The sequence below is a fragment of the Cryptomeria japonica genome, chromosome 3 (assembly GCF_030272615.1).
Source record: "Cryptomeria japonica chromosome 3, Sugi_1.0, whole genome shotgun sequence".
In the NCBI taxonomy this organism is placed as follows: domain Eukaryota; kingdom Viridiplantae; phylum Streptophyta; class Pinopsida; order Cupressales; family Cupressaceae; genus Cryptomeria; species Cryptomeria japonica.
In genome coordinates this window covers 802,197,682-802,224,883 of record NC_081407.1, presented here as the reverse complement: position 1 = coordinate 802,224,883, position 27,202 = coordinate 802,197,682, and the positions used below count along the sequence as shown (strand labels likewise).

The following is a 27,202-nucleotide window of genomic DNA, read 5'->3' as shown; positions in this document are numbered from 1 at the left end:
ACGGACTATGTGTGCTCCCGTTGATGAATTAGAGGACATTTGCTCTACAACTGTGTAGAGTCCACTCAACACCTCATTGGCCTTAAAAATCTCAGCGAAATTGGAATGCCCGATTAAGGTAGTAGGCAGTTGCATGTATAGGCCTATGAAGCTAATGGTGCCATCGTCGATCAATGATTTCCCATGTGGGACAATACTTAGCCTCATCCTCTGAAGAAATAGATCTAATGGCCTCCTTCACCCTGCCCATGTCCTCATATATGTAGCCCATTCGTAATGTCCCCTTCTCATTAGTCTTTAGATATTCACAGGATTGGCCTATCATCTGACCCTTGTAGGCCAAGAGGATTGATTAGGGGGTCGGTTTGCAGCAATTCACGGCTTCACATTTCATGTCTATGTGGTTTTATGGTGAAATAAGGAGATTACACGTATTGCAAGACGTGTGCACTTTAATTATAATATAATAATATTTTATAAAGTGCAATTAAATTAATGTGTAATAAAAATACAATAAAGTGTACCTTCAAGATAAGAAGAGAATCTTCTAGAAGGAATCACATGATTGGATATGAAAGGAATAAATAGAGTAAGGTGATTCATTGTTGAGCATCAATTGTTGAGTATCTCTTCTTGTGTAGACTTGTGGAGCCGAAGGGTTTTCTGCAGGTAATCATTTGGGAACGAAAACTCCTGATGGTTGGCATAATTGAGGAGGTGAGAGATCTTCTGAGGGGTTGCTATTGTGAGAGGGAGACACCTCAGTCTTCCTAATTGTGCTTAATGAGCTTGCTGTAACTTTCATGGTGGATAGGGTATTCCTGACATCTTCGGATTTCCCAATTGAGTGCCCATTTTGCTTTACTCTTCATCAAGAATAGAAGGCGATTTTATTAGTGAATGGTTGGAGGTCGGATTGTGTGGAATTTGGTCAACTTGCAGGTCTGATAACAAATTGACTTCCAGCCCTCATACCACCGATTTTGTTCATAATTCATTGGAGCATCGAAAGGTCATTTTGAAAGGGTATAATTCATTGGAAGCATAAGGCGATTCTTTGTGGAGGAGTATGGAGGAGTTCTAAGCAGATTTTGGCATCCATTTAAGGTCTGAAACAGTTCGTATCAGACTGGTAGTGACCCATGATTTTGCATATAACTCATCATTTGGACATCGAATCTCCTCTTGATGGACAGTGCTACACTCTAGGAGTCAAGGCGATCAGTTTATGACAATAATTGGAGGCTAGCAGCAGACATACCATTTTTTATCAGCCCTTCCATCTGCAGCAGCAGGGGCCACTTATGAAGGAGGACGAATTGGCACATTGGAGGCTCCTTTAACCTTGATATTGCTTGTTTCTTCATAGTGCTTTCTTCCAGGTTCAATTGCCAATTAAACTTGTAATTATCAGTTTGTGTGTGTGAGAATAGGACTGTCAGGTGTCTTCAGAATGTCTGAAAATGGTCTATAATGACAGTCCATATATTTGATCATTTTGTTGCTTATGTAATATCTTTGGATGGTCAAATGAAATAAATAAGAAGGGAGTTGGGATTGCATCTATGTCACCCTTACATTTATGATTGTCTGAGGACGTATGCCAAGTGTTTGTCATAATGCCAATCTGCTGTAGGTCATGATTTTGATGACTTAGACTCTTAAATATTATCAATAGATTGTTGATTATGCATCTCTAGTTATCTATTGGTTAAGGGGAGTCATCTAGTAATTGATTATTCATGAAATGTTCATATGTGATGGTCTTCATTTCAAACTGAAAACTCTGTCAGCATAACACACAGCTTCAGAACAACATTACATGCATTTTGGACAGCAAAATATTCCTTGTTTTCAGTCATCTTAGGATGGGATATTTCACCATTGCGGGCTTCTCTCTATCAGCAACTCGTAGGACAACTAGAGGCTCTATGAACTGCAATCATTGTGAAACATTAAGTTGTAAGTTAAATCTTTAACAGTGAACATAAATAAGTGTGAACAAAAATAGGCAAACGAAATGGAAATAAGAACAAAAATATAGTGGAAAGTTACTTGCACAATCTCCCTGGCCGGTTGCCAATTGGTTGCAAAGTAAGTGATTCCTGGACGAGCCAACTCTTTCTTATTTGTGAAATTTCTCATAAGGTTGAGGACCCAAGCATGATTATATATGTATTTACAAATATTTCTTGCATGCTTTACACATGCTTTGATCCAAGGAATTTTGCCAAAATCCTCCAATATGAGGTCAAGGTAGTGAGCAGCACAAGGGGTCCAAAATAAAGTGGCGTGCCTCTCCATAAGAAGTCTACCTGCAACAACATAATTTGCTGCATTATCTATGACTATCAGAACTACGCCCTACTCACCCACTTCCCTCAACACTTTCTCCAAGGCCCCACAAAGAAACTCAACATTTTTTGTGTTTCTTGAAGCATCAATTGACTTCAAGAACATTGTGCTGCTTGAGAAAGAAAAAAATCAGTGATTTAGTAAAATAAAAATTAAAAATCTTGAACACTAAATCAATAGATTTTACAAACTACAATTACCTGAGGAAAAGAACAAGAAAGCTTAGTTGTGTTCTATTTCTTTTGTCGGTCCAATCATCAGTAATGATGGTGCAACTCTTCCTCGCCCATATCTCACGCTGCTCATTTATTGTGGCTTTGACATCAACCAACTTTTGAGACAAAATGGGACCTTTTATCTCCTGATCATTAGGGGTTTTGAACCTTGCACCAAAAACAGTAATGGCATCTATCATGATTTGCCAATAAGGAGACCTAAATCAAATTATGTAAACAAAGTAAGTTTTTAACTATAAAAAATAAATTCTGACATGCCACATACTCTTAAGTCTTAAAAACAAAAAAATTAACAGACATAGAAATCAAATTATGTATTTTAAAACAAAAATAATAGTGATTCCCTAGCTGCATGGAATGGAATGTCGTAGTAGAACCAAAAATCCCCATTTGCACTTTTTGCAGCAACATGCTTCTCCTTATTCCAATCCATGCTATCAAGTGATGGTTGAGAACTTGGAGTCGTATGTGGAGCAAAAAATGAATCTAGTTGGGATTTATTTTTACGATTTTGAGACCCAACACTCACACTCGCACTACCACTGCCTAGGAAATGGAGGAATTGAAGAGGTCTCCCCACTACTGTTTGCCATTTCTTCCCTTTGCTTCATTTTTAATTCTTTTTTCTCTTCAAAATCCTCTATTTGCATTTGTACTTCACGTATGACATCAATGGGTACTAGTGTGCAAGGTTTAGCATCATGCAATGGTATTTGTGCAAGATGATACTGTTGTGACCATTTCACACATTGCCCCATCACAAATCCATTTCAGTTTTAGGTTTTGTTAGGTTAGATTGCTAAGAGCGATCCTTTCTGGAAGCGAATTGATGAAGACAATGAAAGTTGGCAGTTTTGATCACTTCCTTTGCCACTGGAAATCAGTGACATAAGAATTAAAAGACTTCCTTTGGCAATAGAAATCAGTAGGCATAAGGATTGAAATGCTTCCTTTGGCAATGGAAATTAGCGACATAAGGATTGAAAGACTTCCTTTGACAATGGAAATGCGCTCCATAAGGATTTTAACACTTCCTTTGGCAATGGAAAGCGACTTAAGGATTTGAGGACTTCCTTTGGCAATAGAAATGAGCAACTTAAGGTATTTTACTTCCTTTTCCACCCCAAAAGTGCGACTTAAGGAATACAATCTTGCAAAGGGGATGCATTTGATATGGGCACCACCTTGAATGGGCCCCATGATTGAGAGAAAAACGTTTTATTTAAAACTTGAATTGAGGATCCGAGTCAGCTTTTAGTTTTAATTGCAAATCATTTAATGAAATGCAAGTCGGCCTTGTGATGATTTACACCCACCCCCTTTCAATGACTATAAAGGTAAGTTGATCAACATATGAATTTGTGAATGATCCCAATCAGCAGCGAATTTTTCATCAAAGGCAGCGATTCCACTTTCAATCAGATAGTGCCAAGGTTGTCATTGCAAACCACAGCAAATCCATTCATTATTGATGACGATTTTGACCAAGGCAAGGCAAAGTCTCTAAAGGCATAGCGAAATTTGTTGCAATCAAACAGCAAATCGACTTCTTTGATCAGAGAACTTGTCCTTGAGGCAGTGACATTGTATCCATAAGGCATCAGCGAATTAAACAAACAGTGAACTTGGAGGGAGATCACCAATTCTACAATCAGCAATTTGACAACTCCAGCAATTGACATCAAGAGCGCATTGATATAGGAAGGCAATTTTGCCAAAAGATCAATTAATCCAATGTTACCAGCTCATTTTCAATCAATTCGCAGGTCTGAGACAAGTTTATTTGATCATTTTTCTAGGAAATCAGACTTTGTTTAGCGCCGGTACAGCTTCCTGCTTACTGTTTTAATATGATTTTGATCATGGGATGCTTTGTTCATTATATTTTGATTATCTAAGCACATTTCAAAGCCTAATTCATCAGCTTAGATGGTCATGTTCAAGTAGGATCAAGTTTTGCAAGCTAAGGTCTTAACATAAGCACCTAGGGTTTTAGCAATATTGAAAATTTTGGTGAATTATCAGCTCTAGAGTGGAGATTATTAACTTAGGTGATTGATTTCCACTTGTAAGCAATAAATCATACCATAGAGCTAATTTGGACAACTCTCACAGGTAGAACATGGCAATGGCACGACAGACTCTCATCAAGGAGGACTCAAAGGGAGAGGCGATGGAGTCCAAGATTACATTATTCTGGGGCAATATAGGAGATACCAACCTTGGCCAAATCAACATGAAGATGTTCCAAGGGCCTTTGTACACCACCAAGCCTTCTAGATATTCAAGGATGATGATTGAGAGCGGGTTAGTGAAAGCAGTAGGCTTCCCTCCACCAATACAATGCAATGAGTTGATCGTTGAGTGTGTCACTATGATGCGAGCAAAAGGATGATAATAGCACCTAATGGTAGAGAGATTGCCTACCTTTCCGAGGGAGCTATCAGTGAAGCCTTCCATATATTTGAATGCCTCGGCATAATCAACACATGATCTCGACAAATGCCTCGGCATAATCAACAAGTACTGGTTATTGAAGAGCAGGCTTGGCTTATCTAAGTTACCCGCCAAGCTCCACAAGATGGGCTTCAAGGAAGAATTTAGTGACTTGACCATTATGCTCAATCGAATTGTAGGAGCCCCTCAAGCATCCTAGTTTGAGAATTGGATGTTCTACTTCATGGAGGTCATATCAACTAGAAAGGAGAGAGTCATTTGGGCGAGGATAATTAGCAATAACATTGATGTACAACTCAAGAGACATGTGCGAACCAAAAAATTCTACATGAGTTCATACATCATATATGCACTTGCCAGAGCTCATGAATATGCAGGATTAATCTATAGAGGTCCAGTTGGTACAAGAGCTGGAGAATTGGGAGCATGTGAATCATACACACAACTGCATTACCCTAGCAAGACACTACTGGAAAGTGAATGATGCCTTCTATGCACATAATGAGAATTTCGCAAGTTGGCATTTATCAAAGACTATCCCCACGAGCAAGAAAGTTAGTTGAGAAGTTCGACGCTTGGTTTATTCAGTTTCCCAAGTTCATTTACATAAGAATACAAGGATGCACTTGTCCGCCTTACATGCTACTGAGATATCCTACTAACAATTGATGACATACAACAAGGTGCAGAAGAATAAACTCAAGTCGAGGATTCCTTTTCCCATTTTAGTTGGACGGTCATTGGAAGTGTGCCCATCCTTGTAGGCAGTTGAGAAGGTGGAAAAAAAATTGAAGTCTCTCCTTCTCATTCCATACTTTTCCAGAGATAGCTTTGATCCCTACGATAGTATCAAGAGATCTAGTGGAAGAAGACACGCATAAGTTACAATTGGAAGATCATTTCATGCATGCTCAAGATGATTTGGACATAAGAAGAAGAATGTGTTCAAGACTGTCTATTGACATCGTCAGGGCATGCAAAGATAGTAGAAGACACCTCCTACCTATATATGAGCAAGAGAAAGACAAAGAGGTAAAAGTCAATTGGATTGAGGTGGAATGAGTCTGTAGAATCCACAATTTAGAACAATAGGTGCGAAAGAACCGACAAGGGTAAGAAATCACTAGGTCAAGACAAGTCAGTCTCACCTAACCTAGTCAATGATAAGGCAAGCAGTAACATACATGAGAATATTGAAGATTGAGATCAAGAAGCAACATCTCCACCTAGAGAAGACCAACAACTAAATGAAGTGCAGGTAGGAGGGAAATTTGCTATTCCTGCTTGGCTTAGGGAGAGATTAGCAAAGGAAGTGATAGTGGAAGAGGAAGATCCCATTGATTTAGACAACTTCCTGGATAGAACTCAAGAGACTGAGAATAAGAAAGCAGCGAAGATGTCAAAGATGATAAGAGATGGCGAAGGGTCTCGAATAATACAAATTGCCACTCCAAGAGTAGATAAGTCTAAAGGCGAGATCACAACAGAAGAATATGACTTGGAGACTATTGATTTAGGTCCTCCCACCACTGATCAAGCATTGGAAGATATGAACAACACAGTGAAGATAGTCCATGACATGCTGAAGTTGGAAGTTGAAAAGAATAAGAGATTGGAAAGAGAAATCAGTGTATTGAGAGGTCACCTTCTGCAGTTCATGCAATCGTTGAGGCAACATGATTCTCTAGCTACACCACCGCCATTGCTTTCCTCCGACTAAGTTGACAATTTTGAAAAGATGAAAGATTTAGCACAATTGATGGATACTTGGATTAATAAGACTTAGGGGGAATGCATTTATAAAGGAATTAGTGAAGATATTTGATAGAGTTGTAAGCATTCTTGAAAGAACTCAGGTTCTCATGGCAGCATATGATACTTTCGTTTACACCAGAGACTTTACCATACCCATATTACAAGTAATGAAGAAGATGTCGAAGCTGACTTTGGTGAACGAAAGGGTATTGAGAGATGAGCAATCACCCGATTTCCAGTAGTGGTGTAATTTGCTTCGCATGAGAAAGGTCATATTTGAGGATATCAGTGGTGGATGCACCCAACTGATCACACAATAAATTTGATACATGACAAGATTGTAGAGGTAGTAGAGATCATTCTTAAGAAAGAGATGAACGAAGGAATCTATATTGATACCGATCAGCTGGCTGAACGAGTGAAGCTCATATTCTTTGGAATAGACAGATCACCTTCCGAGAAGCAGTTGGATGATATTCACTCATTCATAGTGCTTGCCAATAAGACAAGAGATCTTGGACCAGGATGGGAGACAACTTTTTCCTTAAGCTTGGATGAAGTCAGTTACTTGGAAGAACAATTGAAGAACTTGCCAGTAGTTCCAATAACTGAGATTGAATTCATGACGTCTAGATTCGTTGAATTTGCAAAAAGAGAAAAGGATAAAGGCAACAAGATTCTAGAAGACAATTTGTTATGATCCTATGTGGCATCTTCTTTCCTATTGGAGGATTTTTCTTCGTATTTTGTGCTAAATGGATGTCACATTCCCATTGACTGATATTTAATGATTTGCAATAATTAGGTATTTTTGTTGTAACAAATCCTAATTAGGGTTTAGGTGGCATAATTTAGACCCTTGATTTTGATTTAATCTTGGCCATTCGTTGTAATTGAGAGCTCTATATAAACTCAAATCATTTCATTTGTAAAGGATCGATTCAAAGTTTTAAAACTCGGACTCGCCACAGACTCAGCAAACCAAAAAATTGGACTCGGACTCGGACTCGGACTCGTGAAAGACTTGCGAAAGACTCGGCAAAAAAAACAACCATAGTTTTACAAAAAAAATAAAGAAATTAATGCATTTTTAGAATATAAGAACCATAATTGAAACATTACACATGTCATATGATCTCCAAACACTCAATATTTAAAATTTCATCATTCATACTCATTACTCATAGTTTCAAACTCTAAAATGTATAATAGCAGCATAAGTTTATAAATGTTTACAAAATTACATATAATGATTGTCCAACTCCAAATGTGAAAAAAAACAATAAACAAACTAAAGAGAAGACTACGTCTTCCTCTTTGCACTTCTCCTAATATAGCTCAATTTTTCAGGCCTTGAGCTAGAAGTAGTAGCAGTTTTAAACCCTACAAACCTGTTTTCACCAAGAAAGAAAGGCAAATGAATGAAAAAATGCAAAAAAAATCACTTTTTAACGTTGCTGGGCGTCATAACTGGGTCGTATGAGTCCCTACAAAAGACTCACGAGTCCATGTAATTGACTCGCGCGAGTCCATGAGAAAGACTCGCGAGTCTTTCAAAAAGATTCGCCTGGACTCGCCTTGCGAGTCCTTGGCGAGTCGACTCGTGGAGCCACTGGATTCGCGAGTCCGTGGTGAGTCCACGAGTCTTCAAAGTTTCAAACTATGGATCGATTAGAGGAGTATTGAAGAATTGTTGCTTGATGTTGCAGAAATTAATAAAATTATTGAAGTGTTGGTGGCTTATTGAGTTTTGGAGCATTTGCTTGTTTCTTCATCCTTTTATGGGAGAAGTTAAAATTGAAAAGACAAAAAAATTAGAATACAATTTGCTTTAAGTATTTTAGATGAATGAAAGATGCATGTGCATGATTGATAGTGAAGCTCATTGTTCATACTACTAGTACTACATCGATGGTGAAGTATCTTGCGTAGTCAACTAAACTTAATATTAGCAAAAGCTTAACTTCAATTACTGTTCCATCATTGATATGCTTCATCTTGAAGGTATTTATGCTTGTGGTAGTGATTTGAAAATCACCAAGCTATCCTTAGAAGATTGCACTAGCTTTGTGGGATGTTCATGGCATGTCGAAGCAAAGCTTAGTTGAGCTCACTTGAATTTGTCCATTGTCTTGCATTCCTGGCATTAGCATAGCATTCCTAAACCTTGCTTCTTTTTTCGTTTTTTAATCAAAGATCATTAGTAGTAAGAAAGAGCAATATTGCAACATCTTTCGAAGAATGTCATTCCATTGAGCCTGAATTGAACGAAGAACAAGTACGTAAGTCCCCTCGCAAGTACAACAAATACATCACACCAGTGAAGCTATCCAACACGTCAAGACCTGACATCGAGAACCTTGGAGTCATCTCAAGTGAACCTTCGCTAATCTTCAGCATTTGAGAAGTCTTTGTTCAAGAGAGGATAGAGTATTCAATACTTTATTGTGTTCGATTGTGCATAAAAACACCATCAACAGATAGTTCAACCGATGAATACCTCCCTTGTTGTATTTTGTTTTGCAATGTATACATGCCATTTCACCTTTTTTTGTACCAAGGATGGCATGTTTCCAAGCAGGATCCTTTCTAACTGGAGTAGAACTAGACATTATACTTCAAATTTTGGATCAATGTATAAATGAATGGTAAGCTGCAATAAATTATAAATAATAAAAAATATGCATTTACACAGGGTTTGCAATTAAAGAATTAAGGGAAAAAAATAGCTAGTGTTTGGTTATTTGACAGCTAGGGTTTCTTTTTCTCCTATTAACCTAAAATGAAATAAAAATAAAACAAATGTACAAAAAAATGGAAGTTTGAAACTTTGAAATTAAAGGAAAAAAAAACAAAAAATATTAACTTACCTCTTCAAATTTGCTCCAAAAATGAAGAAATGCATCTCCAAATTAGTTGTGGCCTCCTCCAAATCCTCTAAATACATCAGTGCAAGCTACTAACCTACCCAAATGATCTTCAATCAATATTTTGTCTTCAATCAGCCTGCTGGTTTTTTCTTCAATGGCAACTATTTTTGCACAAAGCCTTCTTTTTCTCTCCTCCTTGTGCTTGAAAACAATAAGAATGCCTTTTAGGGGTTAGGGAAACAAATACAAGTGTTTAACTTTTAACTTTAACTCGTAATTTTTTTTGTTGTTGACTTTTTCATCTTGTTGGGACGACAGATTCTAGGGCTCGGGAATCTATTGGAATCACCGATTCTAGTAGACTCGACGAGTCTGCCGAGACTCTGCCAAGACTCTGCCAGCCTCAGCTAGACTCGGCGATTTTGAGTCTCGAGGCTCCTGGATTCTGCCAGGTTGCCTCACCTTGGGAATTGATTGGAATCGGCGTTTCCAACAAATTCTTTTAACACTGTTATGAATACACTCAAAGGTAATCTGCACCAAGCACAAAATCAACAAAAGATGTATGCTGATCGAGGAAGGATTGAAAGAACATTTGAAGCCGGGGACTTAGTTTTCCTAAGGTTACAACCCTATAAGCAATCATCAGTCAAAGTAAGTGGAGCTGAGAAACTCAAACCTAGATTCTATGGACCATACAAGATTCTAAGAAGAATACGAGAGGTTGCTTACGAGTTGGAACTACTGGCAAATAGCAGAGTCCATAATGTCTTCCATGTGTTCAATCTCAAGAAGGTACTGGGACAGCATATTACTCCATGTTTAGAATTGCCCGTGCTCGATGACGAAGGCAAGTTAATTTCAGAGCCCAAAGCCATTCTTGATATGCGAGAAAACAAGTTAAGGAATAAGTCTATTCTTGAATATCTGGTTAAATGGAAGGGTCTACCTATAGAAGACGCCACTTAGGAAGGAGCCAAAATCTTTGATCATCCAAATTTAAAATTGCTTAAGGACAAGCAATCTCAGGAAGGGTGGACTATCATGCCCCTGCCATGAGACCATTTCGATGATCCATCCTTAAGTAAGGAAAAAATAAAAGAAATAAATAAAATAAAACATATTTGAAGATCTCCCTATTAATGGATGATCAAACAAAGTACCTCTTCACATGATCAGCGATCTGTTTAAGCATAAGGATAGTTATCTTTAAACAAATCATAAGCAGCAGCAATTCCCAAGGAGCGACAATTAGATGGAGGGGCAGTGGTTAGTTAAGAAGAGAAACCTCATTTGGAAAGATGGTGTTTTTAGTAAGAGATATAAATTTTCCCTCCTATATAAGGAAGGTCCTCACTTGGAGGAAGGTATCGATCAGATAAGAATTCTGAGACCTGAGATTGAATTTAGAAAAGGCAGCCATTTGTGATCAGCAAAATGATTGGTATGTAATATGGTTGAATCGATTATCTATTATGAAATCTTTTATGAATCTTTAATTTACTTATTTAATTAAATTGCCAATCTGTCAAGAAACATTATATAGCCTCATAATAATAACATTATTATTATTAAATCATAATAATAAAATTTCATGAGTCAGCCTCCAATTACACCTCTTTCAAAATAATAAAATTCAATGAGTCGAACTCCAATTAAAGCCAATATAACAAACAATCTCCCAAACTTGACATCAACAACCTTTGTCATCAATGACAATATCTCCAACAATCTCCCTCTGACATCAATGACCACATTTCCAACAATCTCCCTTCTTGAACAAAATACACGTTGACATCAATGACAATATTTCCAACAATCTTCCTTCTTGAACAAAACACACTTTGGCATCGATGACAACATGTCCAACAGTTTTTGGCATTGTTAAGTGACCATCCTTGTAATACTTGTTATTGTAAATTTGTAGGCATGCGCTTTGACATCATCACTGACCATCCTTATAGAACTTGTACATTTATATTTTGATATCATGAGGGGCCATCTATGACTTTTATTTCAATGCCAATATGATTTTGCATCTACCTTAGCTTTTTGTCTTGAGTAGAACTTCTTTTGGGCCTAGGGCATGCTTTTGGGTCGTAAATTTAGCATTCTCTTTTTGCGTGTCCACTTAATTACAAATGGTTCAATCATTTGTGGGTGGTTGTCCTTTTCTTTGTTTTATTGCACTAATTTTGAACTCAGTACTCTCCTGACTTGGCTTTTATAAGCATTGTAGGCTTGTTTTTTGTCTTGGGAAGAATTTTGTAGGTTCTCTGTGGTATTTAACCACAAATATGAGTAATACTGATGGTTATTCTATCCATTGATAAAACAACTTTTAGTCATACAGTCCTACTGGTTAGCCTTCTAATTTATATGGATTAGGGCTTATTATGGTCAGTACACCAAGTCCCATTTATATTTATTAATTAGTAAGCATGCAATCTTTGAAACAAGCAATGAAATTTTATTTGTCACAATTGCTTCCCTTATTAAAGTATTTATGCTTTTTCTATTTTACTTGGTGGGAGTAGGATACATTAAATGATATTCATTATCTCTTTCATCTGACAGCTGGGTAGTGGTTATTTTAATAATGCTTGGGGCTAATTGTATTGTGAAGTGGCATTCTCAAGCCTTAATGCATAATTTATATCACTCAGTCTGTACTCTCACCTCCTATTAACATTCTATTTCTATACTTCTATCTTTCCACAAATCCAAGTCAGGGGGACTGAGCCTATTTTGAGGGGAATTACTCCTTTCCTTGTCCTTAGCCAAAGGTTGTGTATCATTTCATCATCTTGACTTTTCAGTTTCTGTGGTTTGGCGCAGTCCACTACATGTAGCACTAAATAATATTTGAACTGCATATCTAGTTTTTTGCTATGCAGTACTTGGTTTTGCAAGGTTGCATCTTCTTTCACTAGCTCTTGAAATAATGAACTTGTTGAAACTTTAAAAGTGTAACATGAATTATTGGGTTTATTTTATGCGCAAAACAGGTTTAGGCAGAGTATTACTTGACATATTCCTTGTAAATTTTTACGTTTATTTGAGACGAGTGGATTCTCCTCCAAAAAATCACACTTTTACACTTGCTAGTGGAACTAGCCACTATATGGATTAAGCTTAGTCCTGCAAATAGTTCTACAACATTCGCACACTGGCAACCAGCTCTATATTTTGTTTGAACAAGATCACCTACTTTGTAATTTATCCTTAACATCTAGAGTCTTAGGATTTGCTGAAGTCTTTCTTTATTAATCAGTTTGATTGTCCTCATATCTCTAGCTCATTTTTGAATTACTTTCACTTGCCTTAAACAGAGTTGACCAAGTAGTTTGAAACCATGGATGCTTTGTTGAACCGCAATAACCACAGCATCTACAAGCGAATGCTAATGATATCTTTGTAACGTTCAAGCATTGTCATTGTTGATTGGAATTTGGGTGGACATGGCACTCTCCCTAGCTGCTATCATACTTTTCCTTTAATAGGTTGACACTTGACTGATATTCTTTTGATAGGTAAGTGAGGGAATCTATTGGGATCCTTGCCCATAAAAAGGAATCTAGGATACATCTATCAACACTAAAGAACTACAAAATTTGTAGAAGACTGCTGAAACTGCTTGCCAAAGATGCTTGATCAACTTTGGTCCTTTACAATTAGAATCTGGGAAGACAACCTCAACTAAAACTAAAAATCTTGTAATACCTCATAAACCATCTCATGAAAGATCCAGCCAAGCTTCACCATACAATTGAATGAAATCAAAGGTACACGAAGAGAAAACTCCTCCCCCTTTTGGGACAAGAGAGCCTCCATAGTCCATTGAGGAGCATCACCAATTCAATACTGAGCTTCCAACCTCAATCTTCCACTTTTAGTTTTGACTTCCTCCCATACACTTTGCTGTAGTTCCACAGTGAGCTTTGCTCTTTTGACTAGCTGTTTGAGAGATTTTTAATATCTCAGAGTAAGCTAACTCATCCTCCTTTAGTGCTTCTTTCAAAACTTGCGAGTCTTTAAAAATCTGCCTCTCTTCAACTTCAAGAAAACTCTCTTCATCAACCAGTGAAGATGACTTTGGAGGTTGAGCTAAGGCTCTGGAAATCAAAAGACTCCTCCAGCCTTCCATGTAGCCGAAGACCCTCCTCCTTGCCACAAATAGGGGAAGAACCAAGATTTTGAACAAAAAAGCAGTTGTGATTTTCCAAATGGGATCTGCATTAGGAGAAGCTACCTTTCTGACCCAATGTTGAGGCTGCAACTTAGGAGAGTCAGCAAACTATTAAGAGTTGTAGCTCTAAAGCCCATGCTCCAAATAATTACACCGGAAGCACCTGAATGGAAGACCTTCAAAATTCACAAATTGAATCTTAGAACTAAGTGCAGAAAAAACTTCAATTGAGTCATTTAGGGGTTTAGGAATATCAGCAATGACACAACCCTTACAAAATTGTGCTGAAAATCAACTCTCTCATTGTCAAAGTTAATAAAGTCTTCAGTTGTACCCACCAATACCTTGACCAAATCTGGATTTCAGTCCGAAAAAGATTTTATAAAATTGGATTCAGAGAGGGATTTTGGTGATCATTTCCTTCTCAGGGTCAAAAAGGTTTCCATGGGCATACATTCAATCCCATTCTATCAAAAGAAATCCTCAGATAGCATTGTTATAGTTGGACTAAAGGTTTCCGTGGTCTATTCTTGATCATCCGTAGACTAAAATTCAACCAAAAAAGATATCCCAAGATATCTTTGCTATAGTTGGACAACCAACATTATTTCAGTTAATTTCCATCGAACTGTAAATCTTCTAAACTGATGGTCTTTTACCCAGAAACCTGCAAACTAAAGATCTGCTTTCTTGCTCGCAGGTAAATTTCGAGCCTATCTTCATGAAGAACCAAATTAAAACCAGGTTGCTGGTTCGGGTTCGGGTTCGAAGAACCAGTACACCGGTATGGCAAAATTTTGAAAAGGAGTTTGGGTTCGTTAGTACACACACACACACAGAGACAGATATATATATATATATATATATATATATATGCAGCCTATAAGCATGAATTAAGAAAGATTAGCATGTCACATAGCATCATATAAACAAAACCAACATAAACTTGTAATCATAGCATCATGATCATACCATAACAGCATCATATACATCAAGTTTAATATCAAAATGATAAAATATTCAAGTATCATTGTTTCAACTTTCGACAATTTAAAGTTTGATCATCCAATGGATTCTCTAATTCATCATCCTCATTCTCCTCCACCTCATCACTGACATTGACATTAGATGAATCAATGCCAATGCCAATGCCACTTACACTTGCACCTGCACTTTAAGTTTGCTCGCTATCTGAGTCATCAAATGCAACGAGCTGAGAAGTGAAAGCATCCAAATCAGTATGCTCTGGCTCTATATCCGACATCTTCGTTTCCCCTTGCTTGTAGTCATGTTGCTTGTGTGAAATGAGCCAAGTTAATGTTTTAAAACTCACTTTTAGGGTTATATTTTAATTTTTTTGGTGGAATTCAAAAAAAATTAAATTTTGCAAAAAAAACCATTTTTGGGCTGTCAGACCCCTGGTTCGACCTGGGTCCTCCTGGGTTTGACCTGGTCCGAACCAGGCTTGTGAATCACGGACCCTGTCTGGACCACAGGCGGACTGGACCAGGACTGGACCGGACCAGTACCAGGGGTCTAGGGGGCCGAACCCGGTAACCTAGAATTAAGAGAATCATTGGAAATTTTGATTGAAATATCTCCAAGGAAAAGAGACTTGTTAATGTGTGTTTTGACTCTCCCGATATAAGGAACTATCTGTTCCTCTTGAAAAGGGAAATCACCCTCCCAAGATTGAGAAGCTTGCTAAGGCATGCTTGGTTGACTCAATGGTATGTGGATTTGTCTCCTTACTAGGGGCTTGTTGGTTGCTTTCTTAGAAAACATGGTAAATTAGTTATACAGTTAAAGTGAGTTTCAGAAAATCCATGCTTTGTTTTATCCTCTAGACATATACCCAACGTTGCAGGGTAGGAGAACAAGAAATAAAATCTAATCTACTCCTCTAATTGAAGAGAGAAAATAAAACAGGGTGAAAGGTTTAGGTGAGAGATAAAGATAAAGGCTTATGATACTGATTGCTCATGTGATAATTCTCATACAAATTTCAATAATTATGTTCATAGATTTACAAAAGCTGGATTGGAAAACAAAAAGGAGCCCAGACTAGCTTAACTACCAAGCATATGGAAAGATTCCAACCAATCGGATAATAATAGAATCTCTTGTTTACAAATGCAAGTAGTTTTCTAATTGAGTTTGTTATTACTAAGTTTTTTTCTCGGTTTACAATACAATTAATTGCCTTTGGCAATAATCAGTACTTTAAAATCATATTCCTATGGTGCTAGTGGTGATAATGTGTCCCAAATGATATGATTGATTGAATTCATGGCCCTCAAGATAATCTGCTTCTTGATTTCAATGCAAATCTTCATGACCAGCAGTGAATAATTAGTAACTCCCATGTATATAAGTACATTTGTTCCATAACCCTAGGTTAATTCAATTGGATTGCAATTATATTTGATCTGGAAGATGATCCTGAGTAGATACGTTTCAAGAACTTGCACAAAGAAACAATTTTGATTTGGGCATCAGTCACTAACTGAAATTCCAAGCTGCCAGGTTTAATTTTCAAGAATATTTGACAACTAACAAACATGGGAATTCATAAATTATTTCTTTTGTAGTTTACCTGATTACAAGTTCTTGGTGTTCAGAAATCTATTTGTAAGAATAATCCAAGGAAAAATCAGGTAGATTCTTCTGTAAGCTGTTCTAAAATCCCAATTTTTTGTTTTTCTTCTCGAAATTCCTTCAATTCAATCATTTTTGGACATTTGGATACATGGGGGTGCCAACAGGATGGCGGTTGTCGTTAATGCACTGGTTTTTGGTTTCTCTATCATTGCCAGGGCACCAGTTGATCTCTGGGTTAATATTTATGGTCATAGGTTTGCCTGGGTTATCATTAAGTTTACAGGGTTGAGAAAGTTTTGGATCGAAAAGACTGGGTTAAATTTTAGTTAATTAGGAGGCTAATTAGTCAATCATAAAATTTACTTTGGGAGCTCCAAAGGAAATCGGATGCAAAAATTGATTGAATGTGATTTGAATCAATTTTGGGTCCAAAAATGGCAAGGGTTTTTGTTTGGGGTTTCCTCGTGGCATCATGTGGTTAAGTCCTAGAAAGATTGATGTAAGTGACAGGACAGCTTTGAAAAGGGACACATGTTGACATTTTAACACCAAAAAATGTTCTGCGGAAGATGTCTTTTGTGGTGATGGGTGAGATTAGATGTGAAGGGAAAACAAATCTGGGTTTATAATAGTTTACATTAAGTTTAGATTCATGTGGTTAAGTCCAAGAAAGATTAATGCAAGCGACAGGACAGCTTTGAAAAGGGACACACGTTGACATTTTCACACCAAAAAATGTTCTGCTGAAGATGTCTTTCGTGGTGATGGGTGAGATTAAATGTGAAGGGAAAACTTATCTAGGTTTATTGTAGTTTACATTCAAGTTTAGATTAATGTGGTTAAGTCCAAGAAAGATTGATGTAAGCGACAGGACAGCTTTGAAAAGGGACATACGTTGACATTTTCACACCAAAAAATGTTCTGCAGAAGATGTCTTTTGTGGTGATGGGTGAGATTAGATGTGAAGGGAAAACAAATCTGGGTTTATAATACTTTACATTCAAGTTTAGATTGGGGCTTAGGTTTTCTCTGTTTGTAACATTTGTCAACATCTTGGGAGCTTTGAGGAAAACAAATGTCTTAATCTGGTAGGCTCCAAGAAAAGTTTTGATTTTATTTGCAGTGGGACACATATTGACATCTCACACTCCTTAAGCATTTGACCTCAAAGTGTTCATCAGGGACATTTGTAACATGTATCTTTCCTCCAGAGGGAAATCAGATGCACATCCAATTATAATCTGGTTTATAAAATTTCCAGTCTGTGGGCTTCTTAGAGGTAAAATGGGCTCAGAATCATCCAAGGTTTTATGAGAGGAATTCAGATGCGAAGTTGAAATTAATCCAGAGGTATTCTAACTTTGAGTTTGAGCTATTCAGAAAGAGGGTTTAAAGAGACAGAGAGGATTTGGGAATCCCTAGTGTAATTGTAATCCGATAAATAAAAAACTGGCAAAGTATGAAAATAAAAATTAAACCTGATAAAATATCTATTATTTAATTTTAGTTATTTAATTGAAAACATTTAAAATCTTGGGACAAACAGACACTGCAAGAGTTTGGAAGGCAAAATGACTAAAAAACAAAAGGTTACACTGAGTTTAAAGAAACTTGTGTGTGTTGCAACAGTTTACAACAAGAATCATAAAGCTTCTTTCCATCCTTGCTTGGCTCAAGGGGGGATTCAGAAATAACAAATATAAGCACATTTGAGATCAATCAAACAGAAGCTACAATTTTTTTTACATAGAAATAATACGTGCTTCCTCATCTTTCTTTCAATACACGTTACATATATATAGGATCTGTAGATCCTATATTATAGGAACTGTCCTAAAAATGACTCCCTAATATAATTGAGTTGTTTCAACAACTCAAACAAACTACCCAACAATGTAACTAATAATAATATTAAGTTGTTTTTCAACAACTTAATTTTCATAACATTAATTTAAATACTCACATAATTTATAATTCCTAACGCTTATGTGAACACTAATTCCCAACATTCCCCCCCTTAGTGTGAACATGGTAGAACTCACGCCCTTCATCTGTAGTAAGCCCAACTCTTGCGGCTCATGATCTTGTGTAGTGTCCCCACATTGAAATATAATTTAATAATGAATAATAATAATAAAATTAAAATACAAAAGAATAAAAATAAAAATTAAATTTGAATATAAAAGAATATAATTAAAATTTGATTAAAGTTAATGAATGGTCAAAAGGCATGAAATGGTAAGTTGTGACTCCCCCAAATATGAGGTATAAAAGAGAGGAGAACTCATTTGAAGGGGGATAAATTGGGAATTAGAAGTGCAGATTTGATTTAAATAAGAAGTGCAGATCTGATTGTGAAAGGTTGTCTCCTTTTTCAAAGGGCAGAAATAATGAAGAGTTGCACTCTTTCAAAGGGTGCTAATGGTGAAAGGGTGTCTCTCTTGCCAAAGGGCATACATGATGAAGAGGTGTGATCTCTCCCTCACAATGAGAGATATAAAGGAACGGAATCAAAAGCATCTAGTGACATCACCATCGATCAGATCAGATCAGAACCGTTACTAAGTTACAGGCAGTAACATCCTTGTTCTTGTTGGTATGCATGGGGATGTGCTTAATATATATGTTTAATATATGAAGCCTGATAATGTTCTTATGCAGAATTTAATAGTAATATTAATATAGATTGCAATATGTACGACAGTCATAATATACATCCACAGTACAAAGTGATATTGCCATAACTTTGTCCTAGGTCATAAATCTATTCTAATCCTTCTATTCCCCAAGGGAGATGGGTGCTGCTAGGGAAGGGCAGAGTAAAATCACTTCAATAGAAAGCCCCAAGGGTGAAAGGACTCCTCCTGAAATCTATGCTGCAGGCCCCAAGGGTGAATGGACTGAGTCCCGGTAATCTAGGTTACATTAAGGAGGTAGTGTCAAGCGTCCTAGGCAGCCAAGCCCTCTTCTGGGAATGGGGTCAGATTGGTTTGGGTTTAGGCATGGTTTTAATGGCATCATAAGTTATATTACAAAGAATTAGTTAGTTATGCTCAATTAATAGTGATAAAAGGTAGTAACATAGATGTTGCTCTTGGGAATTGATAGTGTTAAATAGGGGACATTACATCTTGATTAAAAAACGAAAGGCACCTCCCATCAACTGCCCACCTTGTGTGGTTTTTTGGATCCTCCCACAAACCCTTTCAAGCTCCATGAACTGACTGACTCTGGTGCTTTTGTTCGCCACTATGCTTGTACATTAGGGAAGTTATATAGGAATCAACATACATATCACAAACTTGAAAAACCCACACTAGAAAAGGTTTCACATTACATTCCATAAGAACACAATGTTCTTAATTGTAGTCACTGTTATCGATTGCTGCTACTCAATCTCAAATAGCATAGACAACCGCCACTGCCATTGGAAGCTGTCCTTGACTTTAGTCATTTTGGCACAAAATGGGAATGGAACATTGGTTAAATTATCCCCCCACCACAATGTGAAATTTTCATTTATTCACACAACCATGAACACTAAAACATGAACAAATCACATAAAACTGCATACCAATGTCTGGATCTTGCTGCACATGATCATAATTGGTAGTGAACGTATTCACTAGTCGATCATCTTCTGATGAAGTATGGCAGTCAGAGGATCTCCGTAGTCAGAGGATCATGGACGTTAGCTGCTTTCCTATACAATTGCCCTTCCAGCATCCAACACACTTCGTAAAGTAGAAAACCAAAAATCTGAAGCACACATCACACCATTTGTAACTGGAAGCAAATACACAACTGAAAAAATTTCACCATGCTTGATGCGCGGCCCCGTAGTTGGTGATTGACGAGAGGATGCTGATTGTCCTCCTTCCTCCATTGCCTCCAACCTCTAGTAGACTTTCTACTTAGAAAATTTGGCTTTGGAGCTTAATTTTAGAATTCCCCCCCTGATGTGAACTTCTCTTTTACAAGCCATGCGAATGTCGGTACCACCGATCATGCACTCCAATTGACACAATTTTTTTTGATGAACAATATATAATAATCAACTATAGAAATAATCTACTATAGTAAAACTAATAAATAATATTACTTGATATCCTATCACAACATATTCAAAGTACCAATGACAATATATCTCAATCAATATATATGGCAATGAACCTCTGCCCAATGTAAAGAGCAATCGAGCAAACAAGAAAAATCATCCTCTACATTGAGTCGACAGTTTACACGACCCAGTCAAGAAACGCACCCTCCAATTGATCAAGAAACCCGATTCAATGGATAAAGACAAATAATGAACCCGCCCGTTCCAGTGATGAAAAATATATCGCTGTCAACAGACTGCCAAAGCTACATAGGCTGACAAAGGACATCGAGCAGATCACTTCCACTTTCTAAAAATCAAACAAAGATCAAACAAAAAATGAAAGCCAATCTGCCCTCAGCTGATGAATATAGTGTGATAATAACCAAAGAATCCAGGCTTGGCTCAAAGGTGAGAGATGCTCAACGAAGACAAAAATGCTCAAGAGCTACTGGCGAAAGCATGCAGGCAGAATTGTGTTGCCATTGTTGCCAATAAGAATTGGTTTACAAAAAGTTCACTGGCTGTTTGAAAATAATGGTCAAAACCCATGAAAGGAGGCCAAATGATCTGCCAAAACTTCAAACGTTGATCACAGCGATGCACCCAAATCACTATGTGTGACTAAATCCACGTTGCATGCTCAGGAAGCCGAAAACAATGCCCAAATTAAATCTGCCTAGCTGAAAAGACCATGAGTTGACCCATTCAAAGAAACCAAGGCCTGCACAACATGGCTATTGCTCCGCTAAGCTTTCTATAGATGCGCCACTCTAATGATAAAAGATCAACTCATATCGCTAAGGAATAGCCACAAAATTGATTTTGCTCTGATACCATGTAAGCACATTTGAGCTCAATCAAACAGAAGCTACAAATTTTTTTACATAGAAATAATACGTGCTTCCTCACTTTTCTTTCAATACACATTACATATATATAGGATTTGTAGATCCTATATTATAGGAACCGTCCTAACAATGACTCCCTAATATAATTGAGTTGTTTTAACAACTCAAATAAACTACCCAACAATGTAACTAATAATAATATTAAGTTGTTTTTCAACAACTTAATATTCATAACATTAATTTAAATACTCACATAATTTATAATTCCTAACTTATGTGAGCACTAATTCCCAACAAAACCAACATCTTCGGAATTGAGCTTTGAAGCCTCAGCCAGTTGAGCAGAAATAAGCACCAAGGATCGACTTTCCAATAACTTAAGCAATCTGAGACTTGCAGAAGTCTCTGTAGCTGTGAAAGAGGTTAGCAGCATTCTTACAATTGACAAAAACCAACCGCTCCTCATGCAGCACAACCTCACTATCAACTATGGCAAGTTTAAGAGCAAGTTTCCCAGCCTGCAAAAAGTTCTCCACATCATCTGCTTCCCTTCCATCACTGCCACCTGCTCCATCTAAACTGCCCGTGGATGTGCCATTTTCTCTGTTGAGTTTACCTGCCTTTCTGTTTGCCTTCCTGCTCACTCTTCCACTCACCATCGCACAGGAACATTTGACACTTAATGGACCACTATTATTCGTAGTTAACTTTAACTTTTGGTATTTCATCTCCATGGTAATTTCTGTAGCCTGTCACCACAAATTCTATTTGTGAAGAGTCTCTCTAAGAACCATCTCTTCAAGAAACAAGTGGGCTTGGTTTCCTAATTTTAACTAGCTTTTGAGTTTCACATTGTATACTCTTCACAAATGTTTCTTTTCTTGGTATAAATCGTAAATTTTGTCAGCAACTTTAATACAATCCATAACAAATAAAACTCAGTTCAATTTTCATCGCAGTAGTTTAGAATGTCTGAAGTTTTTACTTATGAAATTCTTGCAGTACAATTATTGGTGAAGTGTGGTCCCCCCCAAGACCATTCTTCCTTGTCACCCTTATTGTAGCTGTTTAGGATGGTTGAAGGATCTATGGAAGGTTAAAACACTTGTAAATCTATCAGCTTTTTTAACTTTTAACACTTGCCTTGCGAGTAAAATTACCCAAACTCTTTGCAGCAAGTCTTTAGTTAAGATCTGTGTCTTCTTGTTCTTATCTTCCTCAAAATCTCTTCATAGTAGGACATTGTAACCATCAAGCTAATGCTTTTCTTGTGGCTTAAATTGGTCCTCGATCTGGGTGCTGGATGTTGAACAGCAAAAACTCTTTACTCCTCTCCTAGTTGTAAAATATGTGGAATGCTGAGGTGATTTGTGATTCTCTTCTTTTATGTTATCATTTTATTAATTCATCACATCTCTTCAATCTTGGTGTTGTATGTTGAATAATAGAAACTTTTTACTCCCCTTCTGATTGTAAAGTATGTGGAATGCTGAGATGCTTTGTGATTCTCTTCCTGTATGCTATCATTTTATGTATTCATCACATCTGACCAATGCTTCTTGTTCTTGCCAATGATCAGAAAACTCATAAACAATGTTATTGGATCCATTGTTTGGCAGGATCTATAGCTGATTCACACTAGCATGATCAAACATCAAATATATCCATTAGCACATAGAAACACACATCATATGAACTAATATGTATTGAATTAGTATTACTTGATTCGGACCATGTTGGAAGGCAATCAGGAAGTAGGATTTCAGCCCTCACGAAAGTAGTCTCCTTTATGTTCTCTATAGAGTCTACACCAGTGACTGTAAAGGAAAAAATCAAATGGGGATTCTGGTCCACACCGACTTATGATAAATATGCACCAACATAACACAATTGTTGGATATTTTTGTTATTAGCTATTCTTCTGTAGTCTAGTTTTGACATATGTGGTGATTCATTTTGGATGTTTTATCTAGGGAATGGATTGATCCTTTGGTCAATCATACTGGCTGTCAGCTCTTGGTGATTCACTGACCTTTATATTTGGTGACTCACAAATGATAGGGATTAACTGTTAGCCCTTTGGGCGGTAACAAAATGGTTCTGATAACAAATAACCAAAAAAATCTACAGCTGAAATCCATAAATGTAAAACCAGAACAAAAATCCAGAAAAGTGAAACCTTAATTAATGAAAACTGAAGCATGAATCTTAGAATCTAAGGTCAGAATTTTTGAATTCTGAATGTTTAGTTTGAAGAGAGGCAGACTATTTCAGAAATAAAAAACACTAAAATTAGATAAAAAAATCTCTACTGAAACTTTGTTGATATAAAGTTTAAACTAATGTTCAACCAGCACACATGAATTTAAAAAATTACACGCTTTCCTTAGGTTTGAAGAGGCATGGGATACTCCAAGAGAAGTGTGGACATTGCAAGTTAGCCAAGGATGAGTCTATCACAAATTACCCAAGTAAATTATTGAGAACCGTGTGAAATCTGAATTTAAAAAGAGACATGGACTACTTCGGAAACAACAACAATAAATGTATCGGGCAATTTCATCATGAAAACTGCCACAACCACTTTTCTTGTACCCAAAAGGTTTTTAAAAATTGAAACTTTTTTTGTGTGCAAGTTTATTCAAGATAAATTTTATGTTTTCTGTACCATTGATCTGTGCTCCACAGCTCATTCATTTATTGTAGTGATGGAGATAAATTTGGAGAGCCTGCCATCCGAGGTAACAGTGAAAGCTAGCATAATTTTCCCAAGCAACCTGAGAATGTGTCTTCTTTAGGCACGCATAATAAATTATGAGTATGTCCATTGCACCTGAACTTCAGGTTCTAGAATCATCAGGATAATTTGTTTGGATGGTACATAAGAATTATTAGAAAACACACTATCTGAGGTTGGAGGTATTTTAGGTGTAAGGTGCTCAGAGACAAATGAAATTGGGATTGGCCGAGGATTAATCTATCATGGCTTACCATGTAGATGTTATTAAAAATGTATCTTACTCAAAGGCTTAGAGGTCTAACATTTTCACTTTCCATTTTTATTTGTCTTTTACTTGTAGGATTAATTATCCTACATGGTAAAGCTATTGTGCCTCCTAAATCCTAAATCCTATTCTGTATCTTTTAGAACAGGACAAAGCTTCTCTAATTTTTTTTTTTTAATTGGTGGGCAAGAATGCTGGCATTTTTTGTAAGTCATTGACAACAATACAGTTCTCAAACTTTCTGGCACATTTCTTCTGCAGTCAGGATCAACATAGTCCTCTTGTGAGATGACTTTGTGTGGGGGTGTGTTTAAACTTTATTTGTACATTTTGATTTCTGTTCTTTTTATTTTAGCATCATTATGTAGAGTTTCTGGATTGGTGTTTTTTGTCTTCTTAGAAATGCCCATACTTGTTTCTGTGTTGTGAAGCAGTTTCATTGGTGTTGGATAACAATTCTTATAAATTGTGATTGTGACCTAAATATTTGATACCTTTCCTAACCTTAAATGCTTTTTACAATGTTAGGAATATGGCATTTCTCATGTTCATAATTAATTGAATAATAAGTCACTTGCAGGCTGAATTAGAACGCTTTAAAAGTCAATATTGATGGACTACCATTAGGAAAGATAAGTGAGGGAAGAACCCCATTGAACATTGCATGTGGTTCCTTATTCTGCTTAAGAATGGATACAAGGTGCAGGTGTATCGTGACCTATATTTTGGAGCAATATAATACATTATAATAGACTTCTGCATCTTTTGTAAAAGCTGTGTGTGTAATTTCTGGAATGTATGGCCAGTTGCAAATTTAATTATGTGAATTGTGAGATTAGATATCAAGTGCATGCAATTCAATTTGCATTGCTGCTAATAAAATTCTGGAGTTATTGTGTTATGTTTCCTCTCTTGAGCATCTTTAAATTTAAGTTTAATTTTTGGTCTTATGGAACTCTGCTTCTTTTGGGAGTGAGTTTGTTGCGGCACATTGGTGAATAAATGATGTGGTAATTCCTATTTCTCATATTAACACTGTTTTGGATGTCTATAAATGGGTGTTAAGATTCTACCCTTAATATATTGTTCTCAATTTCATAGTTTCTTTATATGAGCTCTTCTTTAATAAGAAAAAATGTTTATTATCCTTGAAGCTTCGAGTCATTACAGACAAAGAATGCCAAATGCATTTGTTTTAAATCCACCCCAAGTAAATGAATTTTCAGTCAAATTTCGTTCATGTAAATCATAAATGTGTCATGAATAGGCTTTGATTTGCTGTTGTTGCCTCGGGTTTGCTTTGAATGTTCTCCAGGCCACCCCTTTAATTTTTCTGAGGGGTATATACTTTCAAAATGTTCTTATTAGTGGCACAGACTAAATCTGAAAGGGAAATTTTCATATTCAAGTGGCTGTTCCCATTCTATTCCACTCATGTCTAGGACAACTCTATCTGGGAAAAGCTGTTCTAAGCTGCCAAGTTTTTCTAAGGAGGATTCTTGCCATTATTCGCTGGGGAAAAGAGGTACTCTTACCCATACTACTACTGTACTGGAGAGGTTTTTGGCGGGGTTGAAAGTAGCAGATGGATCCTTTATGAAAGGTCCTGTTTTTTTGAGAAACTAGGGTTCCCCTTAAAAAATGTCTTCCTTTTCAGTTTTAGAGGAAAATAATACAATTAAATAATTTATTGCCTTCAAAAAGAAGATCTACTTGGCCACTTGTTTTCCAATTTTCTTATACTTGAGTTCTTGTGGTCCTGTTAAACCTCCCTTAAATATGCATATCTTGGAAAGGACATCATTCAATTTTGGAATGAACATCACTCATTTTTGGATGAAGATGTACACATTTACTAGAAAGCTGAAGGCTTTGAAACAGCATTTGAATGAGTGGAATCTTTCAGATTTCAAGAACCTATTTCAAAGCAAAATGGGATGATGGATGACAGATACTGAAAAACACCTCTAGGTCAATGATGTCTTCGATTAATTGAAGGAGCACAGATATGCTGCTAATCAACTTGATATTTCAAATATGAGGAAATCTTTTGGAAGTAGAAATCTATTCAAATGGCCCAAATAGGGAGATTGCAACATTTCAACTTAAATAGGATGATGGATACTCAAAAACACCTCTATGCAATGATGTCTTTGGGCTCATTGAAGGAGAAATATGTTGCTAATCAGCTTGGTGATATTTAAAAATGTGAGGAATTCTTTTGGAAATATAATTCTAGAATTAAACGACCCAAAATGGGAGATCACAACACTAAAAATTATCTTACCTAAAAGATGTATAGGCAGATAAATAAATTATATCTCCAAACTAGAATTTGAGTGGAGGCATATTACTAAAATCATGAATGAAATCAAGGCAATCTCTTACTTCCTTTTGGAATAATATGCTAATTTCAGAAAATAAAGGAGAAAGATGTAGAATTTGTTCCTGAACCTATCCATCCTATTACTAGAGCATCGAATAATTTGGTTCCCATGCAAAACATTTCTAAAGAAGCTAAAAAGCTAAACTTGCCCTTTTTGTTATGGTCGGAAATCATAGGAAACCTTGAAAGGAAAATGTGAACAAAACCAAATTATAGGAAAATGATTTCTAGCTAGATAGATAGTGAGATTGAGACAAGAAATTAACTTGGGAAGAATAATGAATTCTGATTGGAATGAAACTAGACACCTAATCTATCCAAACTACAATGTATAAAGCAACTAGAGAAGAGGAAGAACAATGAAACTTAATCAAATTTGTTGAAAGTGACTTGGAGAA

At 36.6% G+C, this 27,202-nt stretch overlaps 1 protein-coding gene across 1 annotated transcript in view; it reads left to right on the top strand.

The window, feature by feature from the left end:
- The window catches only part of LOC131036836 (DNA-directed RNA polymerases II, IV and V subunit 11), a 51,147-nt gene extending 25,828 nt beyond the window's left edge, over positions 1–25,319 (top strand). Inside the window, exon 5 of the mRNA XM_057968828.2 lies at positions 24,999–25,319. Coding sequence (XP_057824811.1) covers positions 24,999–25,031 — 33 coding nt within the window. The 3' untranslated portion in view covers positions 25,032–25,319. The remainder of the gene's footprint in view (positions 1–24,998) is intronic.
- Positions 25,320–27,202: the final 1,883 nt, after the last annotated feature.